Source organism: Crotalus tigris, unplaced genomic scaffold, assembly GCF_016545835.1.
Source record: "Crotalus tigris isolate CLP2741 ecotype Arizona unplaced genomic scaffold, ASM1654583v1 scf7180000020183.615534, whole genome shotgun sequence".
Classification (NCBI taxonomy): Eukaryota; Metazoa; Chordata; class Lepidosauria; order Squamata; family Viperidae; genus Crotalus; species Crotalus tigris.
Genome location: NW_024097896.1, coordinates 217,633 through 238,201, shown reverse-complemented (window position 1 = coordinate 238,201; position 20,569 = coordinate 217,633). Strand labels below are relative to the sequence as shown.

Below are 20,569 nucleotides of genomic sequence, written 5' to 3'. Positions count from 1 at the left end.
TCGCCTTCACTACAGACAACTTGCAGCACCGTTTGCAGACTGGGGCTTTTGGTGGGCTCAGCAGGGCAGAGACAGCCTGGACAATTCTTATTGGCTTTTGAAAGCCAATAGAATTAGACTCTATTCAAGAGAGTCTATTCTATTGGCTTTCAAAAGCCAATAGAATAAAAGGAAGTAGCACAGCTAAGGAAAAGGGGAAAAAATGGCGGACTGCGTTGTTTGGCAACCCCCGTGAAATGGTCGTTCGACCCCAAATGGGGTTCCGACTCACAGGTTGAGAACTGCTGAATTAAAGACATTTATTATGGTCCTGTAGTTCTTTCATTTCCATATTAATACTGTTGCACATTATGGTAAAACTGAACCTAAAGAATGCAGATTTACTAGCAAGAAACAAAATAACATTGTTCTTCTTAGCCCCACTTGCCACTGTTGAGAGAAAAATCTTCATCAGGGTCCAGTCCAAGCCAGGAATAAACAACATGGAGACTGCTTTAGAAAGAAGGTTGTAGTTTATTGAAGAGAACAGTCAGGCAGAAAGATGGCTCTGGAAAAAAAAACTGACCTCCCCCCAAAAGTGGTGGGCTTTTATACCTTCCGGGGCTCTTGAGGTTGTTTCCTGTTCCTGTTTGAGGCTTTGTATTTGCTGTGTCACGTAATTTGACCTGAGTCTCTGAGTGTGCATTGGTGGGTTAATCCTATTATGTCTCCTGTCCTTAGAATTTGGGTAGAGGTTACTAGATTTTCGGTGTCTTTGTCTTCCTAATTTCTAGCTTCCAGGCTCCAACCTTCTGAATGGATTATTACATCTGCATTTCTAAAAGCTGGTTTCTACTGAGTTGTCTGGCTTGGGGTGGTGGTGGAGAAGTTTCTGCCTTTTTAAAGATCTTCTCCATTATTCCTTTGGGGAAATATATCTGCCTTTTAATATTCCCCAAAATATTTCTTTCTCCAGATTCTTCCCACACCACTAAAAATGGCAAAGCAAATAGAAACACCTGTTGTGATTTTGTTCCGGTACAAACCAGAAATCATAGCTTGTTTTCTTTCTAAAACACGGGTGTCAAACTTACCACGTCACATGACAGGTCGCGACATATCGCAACTCTTTTTCCATTGCTGGCAATGAGGTGGGCACGACTTCGTTATGATGAAACCAGCCCATGGGCTGGCAGTTTGACACCCCTGTTCCAAAAGGATAGAGTTGGATGCTAAAGTTTGTTCTGACTTTGGATTCTTAATTAAGACCAAATCAAAATTCCCAGTTTCCATATGATGGCAAAGAAACAAGATGAGTAACTTCCATGGCTTTTTTAGCTCTTCCAGCAGTTATACTCAGCTAATTCACTACAATATATAGAATGAGTAAGCATTGAAAGACCAAATTAGTTGTAGAAGCCAGAACAACTGATGTATCGTTATATCTCTTCTCAAACGTCGCCCGCCATCAATTATATTCAGCATAGTTAATGTGGGTTAAGCATACAGAATTCTCATATCGCATTTTATGATCAGGAAAGGAAAAGGAAAAACTACAATACCCAACAGCCTCAGCGATAGTCCCGGAAATATTCCCCTGCCGCGCGTTCCTCCAGGACGCTGAAAGACTACCGCGCGGGCAATTTCGAGCCCGGCGGGGCGGGAGAAATAAAGGTTGAGCAGTTATAGCTGAACGTTATGACTTTCCCGGTGACTGAATTGCGGTGGCCCAAGCACCTTCTCCCGCTGGAAGTAAGTGGAGGGGGAAGGGAGCCCAACTTAACATGCGGGCTGTGTTAATGGCGTGGGCTAGGGCCTGACCGGTACGGAGGTGTCCCTGATCCTGGAAAGGATGGTAGTACTTGGGAATGTGTACAGTGTGTACACGTCTTTGCCGAAAGAGCTAAGCTCGAACCTCAGCGTCGCTTCCATTAAAAGTTTTAAGAAAGAAGATACAAAGTAATAAAAAGTAAGGAAGGAGAAAGCAACCAAAGAAAAAGTTAAAGAAGGAAAAAGTAAAAGAAAAATACAAAGAAAGAAGAAAAGATACAAAGAAGTGGCTTCTGATCTTCTTTGCAGCAATTATAAGTACAATTATAAATTTACCTCTTTCCCTAAAGTTACAACATGACTTTTTGTATAATCTTGTCTAATCATCAAAACCATACATCATAACTTCGTTTTGTTTCTGTTTTATGCCAAAAGGGGATTTCAGTTAGCAATAAATGTAAATATTCTTTTTTTCTCTCTCAAAGAAGTCAATTTGGCCATCTCAGCAAGTTCCAACGCCTTCACTAACCATTCCCCCCTCGTAGGTATTGCTGAGTTAGTGTCTTTTCTGAAAGTCTGGCAGGCTTATATTTTCAGTGAATAGATATTGGAAAAGGCAAAATCTCTTTCAACAAATATTGCTTGAGAATATTCTGGAAGTGATTAGCTTCTACATTTTTCCATGCTAGCCTGCAGCTATGGTATTATCCCCCCCCCCAATGATCTCCCATCCCAAGTACTGAACACTCACTTAAAGTACAACAGTAATTTTTGGCAACTCAGTTTTTTAGTTCTGCTAGTACTTCTTAGTAAAATATTAACTGTAGTTATATAATGTGAGTTACATAGGAGATAGCAAAGAGTTGTCAGGGTGTGATACCATAAAATGTAAATGAAGCCTGTATCAAGTAAAACAAAAGCGGCAAATAGTTTAAAGCATAAAAGGAGGATTTATCATGCATCAAAGCAAGAAGAATTAAAGTCCCAAATACAAATAGAGATTTAAATTGTTACACCAAGGACATTAAAAAAATGAAAGTTGATTGCATCTGCAGGCTGAAAGTAGCCCCACATTTGTATTGATTGGTGATTCCCCTGTTCAAAAAATCAGCTTGGCTGCCGAGTTTTGTTATTCCATTCTGGATCTCCATTCTCCCTACTTTTTTATTGAAGTATTTTGGAGGGATCATTGCTTTAAGGTATTATTTAAAAAAATATTTTGTACTTTTGCAGCTCTCTGAATATCTTATTTGCCTGTTGACACTGCCCATTGCAGATGAATATTTGGCAATTGTGGTTTCTATTAGTACATTTTGTGATTGATACACATAATTCCAGCAGCTGTGGAGGAATGTTGAAGGAAGTATTATAGCCATGCAATCTAATAATGCTAAATATTTAATGAAATAGTTAACCTTATCTGCTCAACTTCATGATATCTTCCTAGATTTACTGGCAGGGTTCAGAAAACCTTCTGTCTGAAACCTTAGATTGTGGCTTACAGTCTTTGTAGATAGCCTTGTGATCTGAAGCTCAAGCCCTGTTGGACATTATATTTCCTTCTTAGTTGCAATTAGACCTCTGACATAATATAATCTTTGTGGCTAAGCTAAAATGCTGCTGGTTCATGTCTTGCATGCAGATAGAGCTGGGAACAGCTTTTAGAGCATTCACAAGCTTTGCAAAAGATATGGCATATGAACAGTTTAAAGAGAAGAGCTTTGTTCATACTTGAAATTTGTAAAGTATTTTTTTTTCAAATACTTTGCACAGCTCTGTTGGATATAGTAATTTTGCATACTATTACAAATGAATTAACAATTTTTATTTCAATCACATATAAAATTCCAGTTGTCATCATTTTTTAATGATTTAGGAGGTGGACCACATTTTTAGGGTATTAGGAGCACAGCTCCTGTAGTAGACAACCTGATACTATAAAGCAGCTTCTCATATTCTCTCAAATCCTAGTCAAAACACACTACAGACTAAGCAATGCCATTTTCCAAATGATAATTACTAGTGCTTCTTCTTGGAGGTGGCTGGTGTCAGTTTCCATGTAGTCATTGGTAGAAATGTGGTAGTTCTCTGTGGATGCCGCTTCTGGAAGTCATTCTGGGCCTGGGCAACGAAAAATTAGCTACCGGTTCTGCCAAAGTGGTACGAACCGGCTGAATCCACCACTAGTCTGATTGATTGTGTGCCAGTTCTAGGTTTAGCTATAGTGACCCTATGCAGATTCTTTCCAACATGCAAAGATGTTGCATATAAACGAAAGAGACTGATTACACTTCCATTTCTGTCTCTGAGGCTGCATGGCCTGCCATGCTTAATATCCTTGTGCACACATAAGAATAGGTAAAGGCTCTTGCATGGTTGGAAAGAAGCAAATCTTATTAAAGACCTTCCCAGTATATCAGGATAGTCAAACTGATGGCCCGCTGGCTGGATGCGTCATGTGCAGGCCACGCCCACCCTGGCTCCGCAAAGGCAAAAAATGTCATGATACATCACGATACGTCACGTGAGGCGATCAAGTTTGACACCCGTGCATTATATCTTCTAAAACTGTAGGAGTTAGGGATAAACATATCTAGATTCATAATGACAGGTGAAAATATCTGTAAAGGGATGTTCTTTGTTGCTAAGTGCCAGTTTGAAAGTTACAAATAAAAATTATATTTAGATACTCTTGAGAACCTTTATGCTGCAACAACTTCATACTTTAGATGTATGAAAAAATTAATACTTTAGAGAAAATTGATAATTTTTACCTCTGGCCATACTGAATTAGTTCAAAATGTGATAGATCAACTGTAAGATTTCATTATCTGATTTTTAAAATTTTGGTGTATTGCAAAATGCTGGAAGAGATTGGACTCAGGGTGTGGAGGGGGAGATTTGATTTGACCACACTGAACTCACAAAATCTGCATAACCAAAGTCAGTGGTTCTCAACCTTTTCTTCAATACCTTTTCTTAAATATCTTTTGTGTCCATGGACCACCAAGACTTAACTCAAGATTTAAAACATAACATTTCTCCAAGCCTTTGCGGACCCCCTATGATGACTTTACTGCCCCCCCTCCAGGGGTCTGTGGATCACAGGCTGAGAACCACTGGACTAGAGGAAGAAACTTAAGCCATTGAAATTAGGTTCTCTCTGTTACTGATATGGTTTCAGGTTTCAGATGGAATTTCTAGGATGCTGGAATAAAGAAGTAGAGTAACTATATTATTTTTTTCATTCTTAGTTGTGCATTTAATTCCTGTTCTTAAATTAACTTAAATAGTTCACCTAGTATAATCTTAAGCAGCATAATGCTCTACGGATATTATTAAACCACACTCCCATACTCCCAGGGTTGACTGTGGTCATTGGAAAATGGGTAGAATTAGAGAGAGCAGCTTTGTTACGGTATGACCTTACAGAAAAGAATAGGAATTATATTCAGTTTATTATTTTTTCCAGTAAGTACTTTTGCAAAATGATTTTCCAGCTTACTCTGTATGTAAATACTGTGATTTTTAATGTATTTCAGGAAGTTGATAACTTGTTGCGTTGTGGGATATGCTTTGATTACTTCAACACTGCAATGATAATTCCACAGTGTTCACATAATTGTAAGTAAAGTAATGGTTTCCTTCCTCCTGCTTTTTTTTTTATAACTATGCATTTGGTCTCTCATTATTTGCTATGGTGAAGACATATCTAATGCCAGGCTTTTAACTGTTGAATTATTTTAGTGTTTATTTTCAGCTGTATTTTTAGCTTTCTTTATTCTTAAATTTTGATAGCCATTTTAAGTAATGTTAAGAACAGAAAGGCATAATGCATCTTGAATTACACCCAGAAGCTTATAGGGAACCAGTGTTCAATGCCCAGGTTGTCTCAGTGTACTTTTTCCTTGGAACTGATGCCAGTTCCTTGGAACTGGTATCAGCATTTTGACGTTGTGTAACTCCAGCTCACCAGATGGGAGTCCTCCCCTTCCCCTAGCATTTTCTTGGGAATGTTGTTGAATAGCATGGAAACAGTATGAAAATGGAACCACAGTAAAACATTCCCCAAATTCAATCCTTCCAGGCAATGGAAATTCAGAAGTTTACCATAGTTGATGATAAATAAACAACAGTATATGTCAGTGATGACGAACCTTTTAGAGATTGAGTGCCCAAAAACTGGCTCCACCCCTGTTCCATCCCTGCCCCACCCCCACTCTGCCCCCACCGTGTCCCCCACCCCACCTGCCCGCAGGGCCACTCACCACCTCCACGGCCCGCTGCTGATCGCCCAGGCAGCCCAGCAGCGCCATGGCGGCCACTCCCTCTGTGCCCCACAGCATCAACTGTACGGGATGAGGCATGAGGACAGAGTCTTGTCTACGCTGCCTGGCTACCATGTCCTTGGCTGCGCTGCTCCATGTGAGCCACATTCGGGGGTGACTTTCCTCCAGGGGGGCTGCTGGTGGGGAGATCGTGGGGGGGTGAGGCTGGGGCAACGGCACGTGTGCCCACAGAGAGCTCCGAGTGCCGCCTCTGGCACGCATGCCATAGGTTCGCCACCACTGGTATATGTTTGGTTCCCCAACTCAAGTGTAAGATTAATTCCTTAGAGAGTTCATATAGTAAAGCATGTTGTAAATGCGAGTTAGAGGGTGAGGTGGGTCATATCAAAGAAAAGTCAGCCAGTCAATAATTCTGAATATAAATGATGGACTTTATGAGTGGTTAAGGAGACTGGAAAATTTTTTGTTTTCTACTGGTTTTACCCTGTGTCTTATAGCGTTATAAGCTCTTTCTAAAGCCAAGTCAATCATCTGACTGGCACCTTTCTCTGTGTTTCCATCTACAGATCCATTCTGTGTTGAATGATCCTAAATACTATTTTGCTAACATATTAAATAAAGGATGCTGCATTGTAGCTTGTACAGTTAGGTTTCCTTTCTTTGGTATAGGTATCTAGATTGACCTCTTCCAATCTATCGGCCACTGTGTTGTTCTCCACATTTGCTGCTACAGTTCAGTTAAAACCTTTACTGATTATTCTTCTGTTGTTTGACATATTTCTATTGATACTTTATCTACTGTATAGGCTTCAATTTGGTAATGACTAAAGGATCTAACTTCCTCTTCTAGCACTACAGGGTCTTGTAAGTAGGGAATATCTTTCAAAGTATCTTGGATGTTTTTGCATCTTTGCTATATAAAATGTGAGTGTATACTTTCTTTGATTTTTCAATCAGTTGCTGTCTGTCCATTGGCTTCAATTAATAACTATCCATCTCCTTTAGCATAGCAATTAAAGGTTGAAACCTCCCTGAGTTCAGAGATCTTGTGAAATAGTTTCCTTGTTTTTCCATGTCTGTTTTCGTCTTTGATGTCTTTGCGGATGTTGCATAATAATGCCTCTTGTCTCTTCTAGCAGCTGTCTGAAATTCTTAAATTTCTTCCTGAGATGCTGTTTGCAGCTTCACATATTCTTTTCCTTCATGGCAATATCAGCAACTAGATGTCCCGAAGGCTTTAATCTAGCCATGTTATAAACACCATTAGTACTGAGGGATCTACAGCTCTTTCTGAGTAGCATGTTGAGTGCTGTCTGGCCTAAGGGGCCCATCACCCAGCAGTATATCATTAGTCATTTTATATTTTCTATCCATTTGGTTTGCTTGGTGAGTTTACTATTGCCTTCTCCTGTGTAGTATGAATTGATACTTTTGCTATTGTCACTAAGATGCCTCCAGCATCTGTATTACTTCTCCCCAATAGAGGTGCCTGCTTGCTGGAGCTATATATTGGGTATACAATAACTTATACCATAATGGAATATACCCATTATGGTTGTAAATCATGACAGTTGTAAAATGGGGTCATCATGAGACCAGACCCAGTTTTACAATCTTTTTTGTGGCAGTCATTAAGCGAACATCAGGATTGCAAAAAAAATGCAGTGGTGGCTAAGCACCAAACGCCATAAATGCGGGTCAGTTGAGTGCCCAAAATGTGGTCACATGACTGCGGGGGTATAATTATTGGAACTTCAAAACCATATCTTAACTACCTTTTTGGGAAGGGGTCTGTTGTAACTTCAGATGGTCGCCAAGGGACAGTTGTAAGTGGAGGGCTATCTGTACTCCTAGCATGTATCCCCACCATTAGTTGCTCATCCTTCCTAGAAATCATGAGGAAACATAGCAGGACTTCCAGAAGAATAATGGAGATTGTGTTTAAATTTCTAGTCTGCTTGAAGATGTACTAGTAAGAGAAGAGCAGGCAGACCTAGGGTGGTGGTGGTAGAGATAAATGCTTCATCAACTTACATTTGTGCATTCCCACAAGCACTTAAGTCCAATCTCTCCTGAGTTTCATTGATCCTTATCTGGTACTAATTTAGAGTTGAACTTTAATTGACCAGATACTTGTGTTTAGGCTTGAATAAATCTATGCTGCAAGCTAACTGGTGGTCCTGATTCCTTGTGCCTGATGGCATTTCAGTATAATATAACTCACAAAATTTAGCAACTGACTAAAAAAGTAACAGTGTAGAAGAATAACTTCAAAATACGTAACAAACATTAGAGGTAACTCATAATTTTTTGATGCAGATACTTATTTGATGATTTAAAATAGAAGAATTGATTACAAAAATAATTGACGCATTTGAAATCCAAGTCCTACTGGAGCATTCCGCTATGCCTTGGATGAAAATATTGATAGAACAACTCATTGTTGATGATGTAGAGCAGACATGTCAAACACAAGGCCTGGGAGCCGGATGCGGCCCACGAAGTGGTTTCATGTGGCCCACGAAGCCATCCTGGAAACAGTGAGGGAACAGCCCCCTCTGCCTTGGCCCTGGCTCAGGCCAGCTGGGAGCCAATGTACAATTTTGTGTTGGCCATCTATGCTGAAACGTATTCAGTCTTAGCTCCATAAGCCCCCCCCCCAAGGCCTGAGAGGAACAGTGAGGCTCCTCCAGTGGACCATGCCTTGGCACTTGCCCTGGTCCCACCCCTACTGCCAGAGACCCTCAGATCTATCCCACTCCTGCCCAGCCCTCACAGGTACCCTTGACACGAACGATGTAGAGCTGGCCACACCCACCCAGTAGGCAACACCCACTCCATCCACGCCCACCCAGTAGGCCACACCCACCCAGCCCCCTGAGGACAACCACAATGCTGATGCGGTCCTCAGTGAAATTGAGTTTGACACATCCCTGATGTAGAGAGTGATTATGTGTGATCAGTTGCACGGAAAGACTTCTGAACAGAGCTTAAATACTGTAGAAAGTTTATGCTAGTGAGGAATATAATTCAAATTCTTTGTTCTATGTGCTTTGCATTTACAGCAATTATATCTACTTAGAGAAAAACAGTGAAATTAATGGATTTTCAAAGGCAACAAGCATACTACCTGATTTGAAAGCTGTTATGTGCTGAATTGTGACCTATAATTTTACAAAATTAATACTGGCCAAAATAATATTTCTCTTGACAAATTAAGTATATTTCTATGCTGCTTGGTTGATAATTATAAATGATGATTAATATGGTACTACTACATTTTTTAACACATGGCCTGTTATTTGATTTTTTTTAAAACGGCTAATTTTAGAGACATGGACTTTCTTCATGGTAATTTAATTTGTTTTTTGTTTCATACAGAAAACTATGCTTTGGTATTTTCACTAGGGATATTCAGTTTTTAAAAGATTAGGATTTCCCTCAGCCATTCTAGGTGTGTTGGTCTGAAAACTCAAAAATTATATGGTTAACTTGTTGCATAAGGCTAGTCCTTGAGATCTGGACTGCAAAAATCAAAACTTCTAGATGGCAGCAGAAAGTTGGATTTTATAAAGAATGATAGTAAGTGTGCTGACTAGTATTAATAGCAGCAGCAACAACAGTTTGTAATGAAAGAAAAATGGGGCCACAGAAAAAAAATAAGTGAGATTGCAATGATCTGGTTGCTGTTGGAGCTAGACAGAGTGACTGTTGACTGAAAGGATGACAGACAAAAAATTCCAGAGTTGGAAAAATCATAGGCAAAGGGGTTTTTGGAGGATAACAAATGGAGTCTGGTTTTTGAGAAAGTGAGATGACCTAAGTTGCCAAGAATAGTGAATTTGTGTTAGTTGCTGACCCTGATTGAGTAGTTACCAGGAGGACTGAGTTTCAGACTGGAGGAGGATTAAGTTGCATGTTAAAGGAGGTGGTGAAGCCTGGGCTGGATGCCATCTCTAGAGGCAAAAGAACAGTGGAGAAATGAAAGGAACTGGGGTACCATGAAGCAGATAGAATGGACCAGGAATGAAGGGATAATGGTGTGGGTGAGAAAGTAATTAAATGGAGCTGGAGGACATAAGGGAAAAAAACCAGTATATATAATAACCCAGTATAAAATGCAGTATTGCAGGCAAATTCTACCCATAGTCTGGAGTTCGATCCTGACCAGCTCAAGGTTGACTTAGCTTCTTTCTTTCTGAGGTTAGTAAAATGAGGACCCAGATTGTTGGGGACAATATGTTGACATTTGTAAACTACCCAGAAAGTGCTGTAAAGCATTATGGAGCAGTATATAAGCCTAAGTGCTATTGCTATTAATGATTCATGATTAAGATTGTTTTTATACTTATTACGCTAAGCTGAATTTTTATCACTTTTGCAAGCTGTGTAGAGTAATAGTGATTGAAGCAGCAAAGAAATATCTGAAATAAATAAGATATTCATTTCATTTGCTGGTCTGCTGTATGTAATGTCCTCTACTATACTTTGTGAGTATAATCATTGTGAGAAATATTTACTCACTCATTTGGATACAGAGGAAAGATTTTAAAAAGCTGTACTAATGAAATGAAAGACATTTTGAAAGGTATAAATCACATTTTGCCTATGGAAAATCCAATTTCATAATTTGTACTGTTGTTGGATTGCTCTGTTTTGCTTATGTTTTTGTGTGTATATTTGTTTCCTACAGATTGTTCTCTCTGTATTCGCAAGTCGCTGTCCTACAAACCTCAGTGTCCTATATGCTGTATGGTAGGTGTACCTTTCTTTAACATGTTAAAAATGTTTTTAATTCTATATCTTACTGCCATATGTGCTGGATTAGTCCTCTGAGGATACAGTGCAGAAGTATGTGCAGAAGGTATGTTGGAAGAAAATGGGACAGCTGGCGATGCAGCAGTGACACAACAAGGTGAGGAACGTGGCGGGCAGCAGGTGAGTGGATGCCTGCTAACAGGCACTGCCATGATAGAACTGAAATGACAGGTGCTCTTTAAATGTAAGGACTCATTTTTGCTGGTAGTTAGAATCATTAATATTATTTGCAAACAGAATGAAGTTTCCTATTTAGAATAATAAGCTGTCAGGTTAGTAAAACAGCGATATCAGAACCGATTTTAGATTAATAGGTTAATCACACATAGTTGGAGAACTACTCAAATTTTTTTATTTAATCAAAACGCTTAGAGCAGTGGTTCTCAACCTTTCTAATGCCGTGACCCCATAATACAGTTCCCCATGTTGTGGTGACCCCCAAGTGGGTGTGGCCACCAATAAGAGGGAGTAGGAGAGCTAGGGAAAAGGGAAAAAAATGGTGGACAGCGTGGTTTGGCGACCCCGTGAAATGGTCATTTGACCCCAAATGGGGTCCCGACCCACAGGTTGAGAACCACTGACTTAGAGCCTGGTTCAGATGCATTGCTCTTCGAACAATCGGACAGTTTGTACTGTATATAGATTTGCAAAACAATGGGATAAAGGAATATTCCTGAACTTTTCGTTTTATGATTTATTTCATGGTTATTATGAAATTGTGTGAATGCATCAATGGAGTGCATGTTATCTCAGCTTGCAGAGCTTGGATTCATTGAATTTACCAAAAATGTAAAAATTGCAGAATATACAGCCTCATGCTACATAACTAAGCTCCATTTCATGCTGAATAAACTAAATTATTAATGTATCTTAAATAGAAAACTATCTTTAGATAGATTTTTACTCCAAAAGCATTTTATCAAAGTAAATTTGATAAAAATAAAAAAATCTGATTTAAATTAAAAAAAATCTGATTTTTTAATTTTTTTAAAAAAAATCTCAATTATTATCCACCCTGATCATAATTTATGACATTTTTGTCAGATTGTCTTGATTATTATCGAAATTGAGGGCTCAGTTCTGGTTCATAAGTCAAGGACTACCTGTATAAAGTAAAAATAGAGGCATTTTGAAATAATATTGCAATAAGAAAACAAATGTAACCAGTAAACTAAACTGTGGCATCAAACAATTACAAATCTCCATCTCTCAGTGTCATTACCACTAGCTAGTAATCTAAACCAGCGGTCCCCAACCTTTCTGGCTCCATGGACTGGCAGGGGTGATGGGTAGGGGGGTGGGTGGATGGGATGTTTTTGCGCACACAACCTAGTCCCGCACATGCACAAATGAAGCTTCATGCGCTTGCCTGCCGTTTGCATGGCCCAGTTGGGAATCCCTGATCTAAATGCATGCAGTAGGTAAGTATATGAAGAATTGATGGTTCAGATATCAGGAACTGAAGTGTCCAAAAGGAGTTTTGGAAATTAAAATCTATATTGTATATTTGTAATAAAAGGAAATAACAATAATAAAACTGGGAAAATGCACCTAACACCTAGCCTGTTACTTAATATTTTTGCAGCCATAGTTTATATAAATTGAAGTTTTGGAGTTACTTATATAGATCAATTATCAATAAACACCCCTTGAAGGAAAAAAAACTCAAAAAGACTGTGTACCAGTTGGTTAAATGACATATTTAAAAGCAATTTCTTTATGCGGATCTGCTAACCCTTACCAGGATTATTACAGTAAACAAATTATGTTTTGAAACATGTTTACTGCTTTGCTGGGTTTGGGGAAAAAAAGAGGGAGTTAGACTGCTAATTGCATACTGATGAAAATCAGACTGACCTGATTTAGTGGTTTCATGTAAATGTTAAAATGACATGGAAAACAGTGCTTTCAAGAAACTTTTGGTATGAAGAAAGGTCATAATAATATAGTCTTAATCAATATAACTTGCACAATCTCTCCAGAAGGTAAACATGGTTGATGGTAATGAAAGCTGCTGTGAAGTCCAAGAGAACCAATATTGTGTGTATTTCCCATTTTTTTCTTGGAGGGAAGGACATATCACAGGATGAGTGAAGCAGTTCTAGTGCCAAGCCAAATGACAAGTCTGTTTGAAATGGGTGCAGAAAATAATTTTCATTCAGGAGTATTTAATGTTGACACAGTATTTGTTAGATTGCAAGGTATGAATAGGAATAGCTGTATAATTACCAGGAAATTGTAAATTATATAGAGAAATATAAGGTAATGCAACTTGTTTAATATCTAGTATCAGTGTTTCAATATTAAGACTGAGAACATTCTCAGTCTTTATTCAGCCTATGCATTTATTGTATTGGCATTTCATCATGCTTTACCAAAACCAATCACAGATAATATTTAGGCATGATATTTTCCACAAGAGTGGATTCTGAAATTTACAAAACTTAATATTATTGATTTGGTTTATAACTTAAGTTTTAAAAATATAGTTCTCATCAAATTTGTGAGCTAAAGGTATTTTGGAAAACACAATCCCATACATCTCTTTAAATTTAATTTCAATGGGATATTATCAGAGGTAAATTGGTGAGACATAGGATTGTTGAATACCACTACATATAGTGTTCACTTTAAAATTAACATAATAGCATACACTATTTCAAACTCAGGCTGCATGTTGAATAAGCCAAGAAATGGAGAGTAGCACCATGCCCTAGAGTCGGACACTTTACCTTTATTACAAATAAAGAGAAGAAGAGATTTTTAAAAATGCACCAATTCTGGAAAGGACATCATCCAGAATCAGAAATAACAGAACAGGGTCTAGCTGGTCAAAGCTGATTTATAATATAAAATATTTGCTGAAGTAGAACTGGAAGAATTGCAAAGTCTACTCGGAGCAAAGAAATCAAAGCCTTGCCAGAAATAACTGGGGGCAGGTGGTCGGCAGTAGAGGAAGCTAGCATAGCATTTTCTTTCTCCAACCAGACATCTTTTCCTCTATTTTCTCAGAAAGAATGAAGCCCTCTAACTAAAAAAATTAGAGGGATTGAGCATCTAGAACAGCACAAAAGCAACAGAGTAAGGTGGCCTGCATTAAGGCTTGTTCCAAAGAAACAGCTGGCACAAGTATTAAAATATACCAACACTGTAATGTCAAAATATAAGCCCAAGCTTACCTTAAGAAACTAACCAACTGCACAGCTGCAGTTATAACTGAAGATCTTGAATGCAAAATCAACAAACAAGAAAAAAATAGCCAACAGTATACCACAAAAAATGGAAGATTGGGTTGGAGAATACGATCAGCATACTAACTTCAGATGCAAGCATGCTAGAACAAGTGAAAGAAAAGCTGAAGCACAAGAAGACCAAATGACCCCCCCCCCAAAAAAAAATACAAAGACCTGCAAATAGAATTGACTGACTTGGTGCCTTTGGTGTAATCTCAGAACATCTGGAACACCCCTTGAACACCATCGACATTGACAAAATCACCATCAGTCAGTTGCAAAAGACAGCTTTACTTGGAAAAATCTTATATATTATTAAACAATGACATCTGCCTGCCCCAGGTCCTTGAGAATGACTTGATAGGTGGATAAAAATGCCCAATTGAGTCTGAACATTTGGCAAACTGTTAATTGTTCAACAGAGCTTGTTGTCAACTTATTTGTAGTTGTAGAGTGATATACGATTACATTACTGAGACTTGGGTTCTATGTCCTGCATGCAATGTTTGAAATTTGATGTGAGGCATATTCTATTTTACAGATATTAGAAAATGATATTGGTTTAATCAGCTTCAGAGGAATTATGGAGCCTTTCCTTCCTAATAATAATAATAATAATAATAATAATAATAATAAGAAGAAGAAGGAGAAGAAGAAGAAGAAGAAGAAGAAGAGGAGGAGGAGGAGGAGGAGGAGGAGGAGGAGGAGGAGGAGGAGGAGGAGGAGGAGGAGGAGGAGGAGGAAAATTGAAGAAAGAGAACGAGGGACTAATTCTGGCTGCACAAGACCAAGCCTTAAGGACAAATGCATGTAAAGTCAAAATTGAGAAGACAGCAACAGATAGTTAGTGCCGCCTATGCAAAGAAGCTGAAGAAACAGTGGACCACATGGTAAGCTGTTGCAAGAAGATTGCACAGACTGACTACAAGAAACGGCATGACAAAGTAGCAACAATGGTGCAGTGAAAGATCTGCAAAAAATATCATTTGCCTATAAGCAAAAACTGGTGGGATCATAAAATAGAGAAAGTCATAGAAAATGATAAAATAAAACTGCTCTGGGACTTCAGAATTCAAACAGACATGCACCTGCAACATAACACCCCGGACTTAACAATTGTCAATAAGAAAGACAAAAAAGTCTGGACAGTGGACATGGCAGTGCCTGGAGACAGCAGAATAGAAGAGAAAGAACTGGAGAAGATAACAAAATACAAAGACCTACAAATAGAAATAGAAAGACTGTGGCAAAAGCAAGCAAGAGTAGTACCAATAGTAATAGGTGCCTTGAGTGCAATCCCAAAACAACTGGAGCACCACTTGAACACTACTGGCATTGACAAAATTTGCTATTAGTCAATTGCAAAAGGCGGCCTTACTAGGAACTGTTTCCATCCTGCGACGATATCTGTAATACCATCAAACATCCACATCTGCCTATCCCAGGTCCTGGATAAGGACTCGATAGGTAGACAAAATGCTAAATCCCGTCTGAACATCTGGCTGACTGTGCGATGATCCGTCATAATAAAGTTGGAAGGGTCCTTGGAAGTCATCTAGTCCAACCCCCTGCTCAGCCAGAAAATCCTGTACCATTTCAAACAAATGGCTGTCCAGTCTCTTCTTAAAAACTTCCAGTGTTGGAACATTCACCGCTTCTGGAGGCAGGTTGTTCCATTGGTTAATTGTTCTAACTGTCAGGAAGTTTCTCCTTAGTTCTAGGTTGCTTCTCTCCTTGATTAATTTCCATCTGTTGCTTCTTGTCCTGCCTTCAGGTGCCTTGGAAAATAGCTTGACTCCCTCTTCTTTGTGCAACCTCTGAGATATTGGAACACTGCTATCATGTCACCCCTCGTCCTTCTCTTCATTAAACTAGACATACCCAATTCCAGCAGCTGTTCCTTATATATTTTAGCCTCCAGTCCCCTAATCATCTTTGTTGCTCTTCTCTGTACTCTTTCTAGAGTCTCAACATCTTTTTTACATTGTGGTGACCAAAACTGGATGCAGTATTCCAAGTGTGGCCTTACCAAGGCATTGGGAGTAGGCAGTTCGGGAGTCATTTTCCAATTTCCAATCTGCTTATGTGGCTTCCTGTCTAAATTTCAAATAATTAGCTTTAGCTCCGAATCACCCTTTCTCAACCTGTATCTAGATTGTTTCTCTAGATATGTGGACTTCAGTTTCCAAATTTCTCTGAGCAGCATAACCATTCCTGGAATTTGGGAATCCAAAGATATAGAGGCTTCCCATGTTAAGGAAAGTAGGTATTTTGTTTATTTTTGTGGCCTATGAATACTTAGGGTTTCTCTGTAATGATTGTTTCAATGTTTTGTAAAATCAAATTTGTTAATAAACATTTATGTTCTCTAGAATACAGTTTCATGTTTAGGAACCATATAACAGATATGACATAATGATTCAGAAGAAAAGAATAGATCTATTATATGTGTAGAATGAAAACTATATTCCTAAAAAAGACTAAATGAAAAAAAAACTCTTGTTGCATTCAACTATTTTGGATTAGTTATTGCTTCTAAATTGCTAGGTTTTAATGCAGCACTTAAAACAATAGTCTGTATGAAAGGTTTTAATAAGCCCTGGAAAGATATGTCTTCTTTTCAAGCTCTATGTCTAAATGGATGAATTTGGCTGTAAACTCTTCTGGGAAGTTGGAAGTCTCTATATTCTGCTCTCAATCTCTCTTCACTTCCCCTGCTTGTTTTGAAAATTGCTTTGTGTACATGTCTGGAGCAAGTAACTTTGTTTCTATCTTTATATTTTCAATATCAGGTATTGTGATTTTTTTTTAAAGAACAATAGAGGTTTGGCTTTATACAAGGCAACTAAAACTTCAAGGAAAATGATTATCACTTGCATAAAAAAATAAATGTATGCAAAAAACCTTAATTATAAATTAAACTCTATAGACATTTTTCATTTTTTTCAGTTTAAGCATTTTCAACAAATATATGTAAGATCTCCTGTTTATATCTTTATATGTAGGAATTAATGTACAGAGAATTTAAGAGACTAGTTATAGCCAATTGAATAAATGCCATCTTGAACATTTCTGTTGTTTTACAGGTAGCCACAGGACCTGATTTGAAAAATAACCGGATATTAGATGAGCTGGTACAGAACTTTATTTCTGCAAGGTACTGAATAATTTTGCAAATTTTAGAGTGAGACTCATGCGTGATTCAACCCGAAATCATGGACTAATACTCAGCTATATATATTTATCTAAATTTTTATGCAGTATCAGATTATGTGTGAGAAATAGTATATGCAGGTAATATATGCAGTATTTTATCCATATGGAGATGTAAATATGGACACACAAAACACTGTCACATATCAAATTGACTGGTTGCAATTCAATGCTGTTACAGGTAGGAAACTATTTCTAGATAAAGGGAAGGAAAAGAGAATTGCAGAGTAGAGTAAAATTGTAGTATGATATAGTAAAACATGATGAAATGTTTATTATGAGCCCTGTCCTAGGTTTAGTTTTCTGTATTAAAATATTACAATTTGTACTATCAGAATAGGTGGACGAGTAACATAGCTAAGAGATTCCATAGAGGAAAGATGTGATGTAAATTTAATTTGTAATAATAATGTTATTGAAAGTTGAAAATTATGAATATCATTCATCAACTCTCAAAACTTCAAATTCTCCCTTTTCCTGAGAAAGGCTGCAGGATTTATATATCTGGCAATATTGTGATAACTATTAGCTAGTGATATTCTGGTGAGCTATTTGTTTTATATTAAAACATTGCGGCATCCTTGAAAGCTAAGTTAAGAAGAATTAATGGAATTGTATCTAACAAGTCTGTCCAATCTTGCATTCTGTGAACGGAAATCTCATTTTCTTCTTCATATTCCTCTCCACTCATCCAGATCAGAGCAATATGGTTGGAACATAGTGGCATTTGATATGAAGTAGGTATGACTGGAGGACAGAGTTTTGCAAATAATTGCCTGCCTCCTTTCTTTTATTCATGGAAGCTATTCCCCCTACAGTCAGTCATCTTATGAAGGTGAATATAATTGCCTAACAGGAGATAAGAATAGTCTTTATAACAGACAAATGTCACTTTCAGATGTTTGGTTTTCTTTTGACTTAGGTTCTACCTTTCTGAACGTAAATTATGCAAGATGACTGACAATCTTAGAAACATATAGTTTTAAATAATATAAAAACAATTTAAGTTATTGGTACTGTAACTTAAAAATCTGGCTTTCCCAAGAAGGAAGCATCCTTCATAGAGATCAATATACTGTCCATAGCACTTACTTTTTCATATCTGTATCTAATAGATTTTGGATTATCTTGGAAATTAAGTAGGGTCAGTCTTGGCTAGAACTTAGATAGAGGACCCTCTGGGAATTCCAAGGTTGTTGGTCCAATTTGGAGATCTAACAAACATCCCAAAAGAATGCAGTGGTAAGCTACTTCTATAATTTTGTTTAGAAAACTACATGGACATGAGTATGAAGTATCCAACAGTTGAATTCAGTCTGAATGAGACTTTCATTTAATTATTTGACATGATGTGCTTGTTGAGAAATGATTGAGATTACTTGTTGAGAAATGATTGAGATTAAGTTGGTAGCAGAAAAAAGCTTTTGTATGGGCAGTGACTGTTCTGTATGAATAGTTTATAAGCAAGAATAGATTTTTTTTAACAAAAAATGGAACATTTCCTGTCAGCTAAACTGTGTTACTATTGATTGGTTTGTATTTTGGATCCCCAAAATATAATTTCTTCACTAGAGGACTCAGAATTGGCTATCCCAACAGTGCCAGTAGACTTTTAACCTTTCTGTGTAGAATAAATTGTACTTTAAAAATGAAGGCAAAGTTGTAGAATGAGACCTAGTTTGTTCCAGATTATGCCAGCAATCTTCAGGGATCTGTTTCAAGGGTCGAAAATCTCTATTGAATTGTTAATCTAACAATTTGCATTTCAAACGTATATCTGTTCAAAGTGTTACAATAAATCTTCATACTTTATAGTTCTGACAATAAATACATTATTTCAAAGGTTGATGATCTGAGAAGTGGCTTATTACATATAATAATAAACCCATACATTTTTTCAAGATAGGACTATTGAATTACAGTATATTTCATGTTCCCAAAGCAATTACAATTGAGGTTACTTTCTCAGATCTGTTTCTCCTTTGCAAATGCTGGGATCTACTTTGAATCAGTTTTATTAAAAATTTCATGTGACTTAGAAAAATGCATATTTTTATACAAACACTAAAGAACTTGTAATATTTGGGTATTCTTTTCTTAAGACCTCAATATTTTGAAGCATTTTTTTTTTTCATTTTGAGATAACAGCCTCCAACTTCTAGGTATCGGATTTGGACTCTGACAACAATGAAACCATACTTCTTCTTATATCCTCCTTGGGGATTTCTCTTATCTATAATTATGAAGACTGAGTTTTGGCATGACAAGTTGCAATGTCGTTTTCTCAAAAAGTGTGTTTAGTGGAAGAAGAATAGGGAAAATTAGTGAATCATAAAATTAGGAATTTCCCATGATTCGTTTTGCCCCTTTGTAGTTAGTTTTAAAGAAAGTTGACCTATACTAAACAATGTTCATTTCAGAAAAGTGTGACTGGTGTTTACGAAGCATTAGCCTTGCTTGTTTTTGTTTTTTTGTTTTAAAATGTTTACTATTTTAGTGCTGAAAAGGGTGTCAAAGAACAAAAAAAATCTAGCTCATTTACTTGGATTTGGAATGGCATGAATAATTATAATTATTTTATATTTTATTTTAATTATACTTTTGTATTCTATATTATTAACAATTTTATCACCTTTAACGTGGTAAACTGCCTAGGTTCGCATTGCGGCGAGATGGGCAGCAAATAAATTGCATAAAATAAATACATACATATATACATACATGCATAGTACATACTTAGGGAAATCTGCCTATATAAAACAAGTTGTTATTGCAGATAGGACTATTATTTTTTAAGCTTTTTGCATGATACAAAATAGAATTCTCCCAGAAATACTGTATGTATGGCATATTACTATAATTAGAATTGAGTTAAAACTTTTTTTTTTAAATTTCAGTATGATTTTCATTCTAACTAAATGATGTGGAGATCCTGTCTTGGGTTTTCGTCCTGGATACTTTTTGTAGTTAGTTTTGGTCCTTTGAAACTGACTGAGCGGTGGCTTAGTGATTAAGACACTAAACTTGTTGGCTGGAAAGCCGGCAGTCCAGGTTCGAGCCCTGAGCCCCAGACGACAGGGTAAGCTCTCGTCCTCAACCCAGCTGCCAACCTAGCAGTTCAAAAACATGCAAATGAGAGTAGATAAATAGGTACCAGCGCTAGTTCAATGGCCTTGAAAAGGAAATGAGCGCTGCTTTCTATAGATGGCAATGACTAGCAGAATAAAATCCATGTGACTTCTTTCTCTTTATTCAGTTTCTATAGCG

At 37.5% G+C, this 20,569-nt stretch overlaps 1 protein-coding gene across 4 annotated transcripts in view; it reads left to right on the top strand.

Moving 5' to 3' along the window:
- The first annotated feature begins 1,582 nt into the window (after positions 1 to 1,582).
- RAD18 (RAD18 E3 ubiquitin protein ligase) overlaps positions 1,583 to 20,569 on the top strand; it is a 133,620-nt gene continuing 114,633 nt past the window's right edge. For all 4 annotated transcript variants that reach the window (XR_005559454.1, XM_039365760.1, XM_039365762.1 and 1 more), the window contains exons 1-4: positions 1,583 to 1,731; positions 5,292 to 5,373; positions 10,732 to 10,793; positions 17,176 to 17,246. Coding sequence is in view for 3 of the 4 variants with exons in the window: in XM_039365760.1 (XP_039221694.1) it covers positions 1,678 to 1,731; positions 5,292 to 5,373; positions 10,732 to 10,793; positions 17,176 to 17,246 (269 nt within the window). In the remaining variant the exon portion in view is untranslated. The remainder of the gene's footprint in view (positions 1,732 to 5,291; positions 5,374 to 10,731; positions 10,794 to 17,175; positions 17,247 to 20,569) is intronic.